We start from the raw sequence: 703 nt of genomic DNA on the forward strand, positions 1-703 counted from the left end.
CAGCCCTCATCACATCATTAAAGCAGATGAAATCAGTGTTCAGATATGTTCTATATTTTTCAGAGTGAGAATGCGCGTCTGGCTCTTTGTGAACACCCTCAATGGACGCCTGTGGTGGTGATGCTGGGATTGCTGCAGTGCAGCGTTCAGCCCGTGCTGAAAGCTCAAGTCTTGCATGCTCTTGCTGCCTTTGGCAAATCTCCTGAGATCGCTGCCTCCCTCTGGCAATCACTGGAGTACACACAGGTTGACTAAAACTTCATCCTATAATCCTATAACTGACCTACAATAGAAGAATAAATGTATAAACAGTGTATTAAACTTCAGTATAAACAGTGTGGATTTCCCACTTATGTGTGTTTTTAATTGAGTTGACTTTAATTATTATGTTATTGATCATTGTTGTATTTTTCCCTCTCAGATCCTGCAGACAGTGAAAGTTCCTGGACAGAGACAGGCTGCTGGGATTGAGGTTAACTGTGTTTCTTGTTGCATATACTGCTGGTGTTAGGCCTGCATGATTTAGGGGTGAAAAAGTCTACTTGTGGTTTTTCTGATAACAATTGTAATAAATAGCAATAATTGTTATTATTTTTAAAGCTCTATATTTGCTGTGCTTATTTGTAGGGCTTTACAATTTGCCCCTAAATTTTATGCTTATATATATATATATATATATATATATATATATATAGCATATATG

At 37.4% G+C, this 703-nt stretch overlaps 1 protein-coding gene across 1 annotated transcript in view; it reads left to right on the plus strand.

Moving 5' to 3' along the window:
* LOC107559796 (nuclear pore complex protein Nup205-like) overlaps nt 1-703 on the plus strand; it is a gene marked incomplete at its 5' end in the record, with an annotated part of 16,836 nt that overhangs the window by 7,376 nt on the left and 8,757 nt on the right. Inside the window, 2 exons of the mRNA XM_016243760.1 lie at nt 64-246; nt 422-472. Of these exons, the coding sequence (XP_016099246.1) occupies nt 64-246; nt 422-472 (234 nt within the window). The remainder of the gene's footprint in view (nt 1-63; nt 247-421; nt 473-703) is intronic.

This window comes from Sinocyclocheilus grahami, unplaced genomic scaffold (assembly GCF_001515645.1).
Source record: "Sinocyclocheilus grahami isolate Dianchi unplaced genomic scaffold, SAMN03320097.WGS_v1.1 scaffold22.1, whole genome shotgun sequence".
Classification (NCBI taxonomy): domain Eukaryota; kingdom Metazoa; phylum Chordata; class Actinopteri; order Cypriniformes; family Cyprinidae; genus Sinocyclocheilus; species Sinocyclocheilus grahami.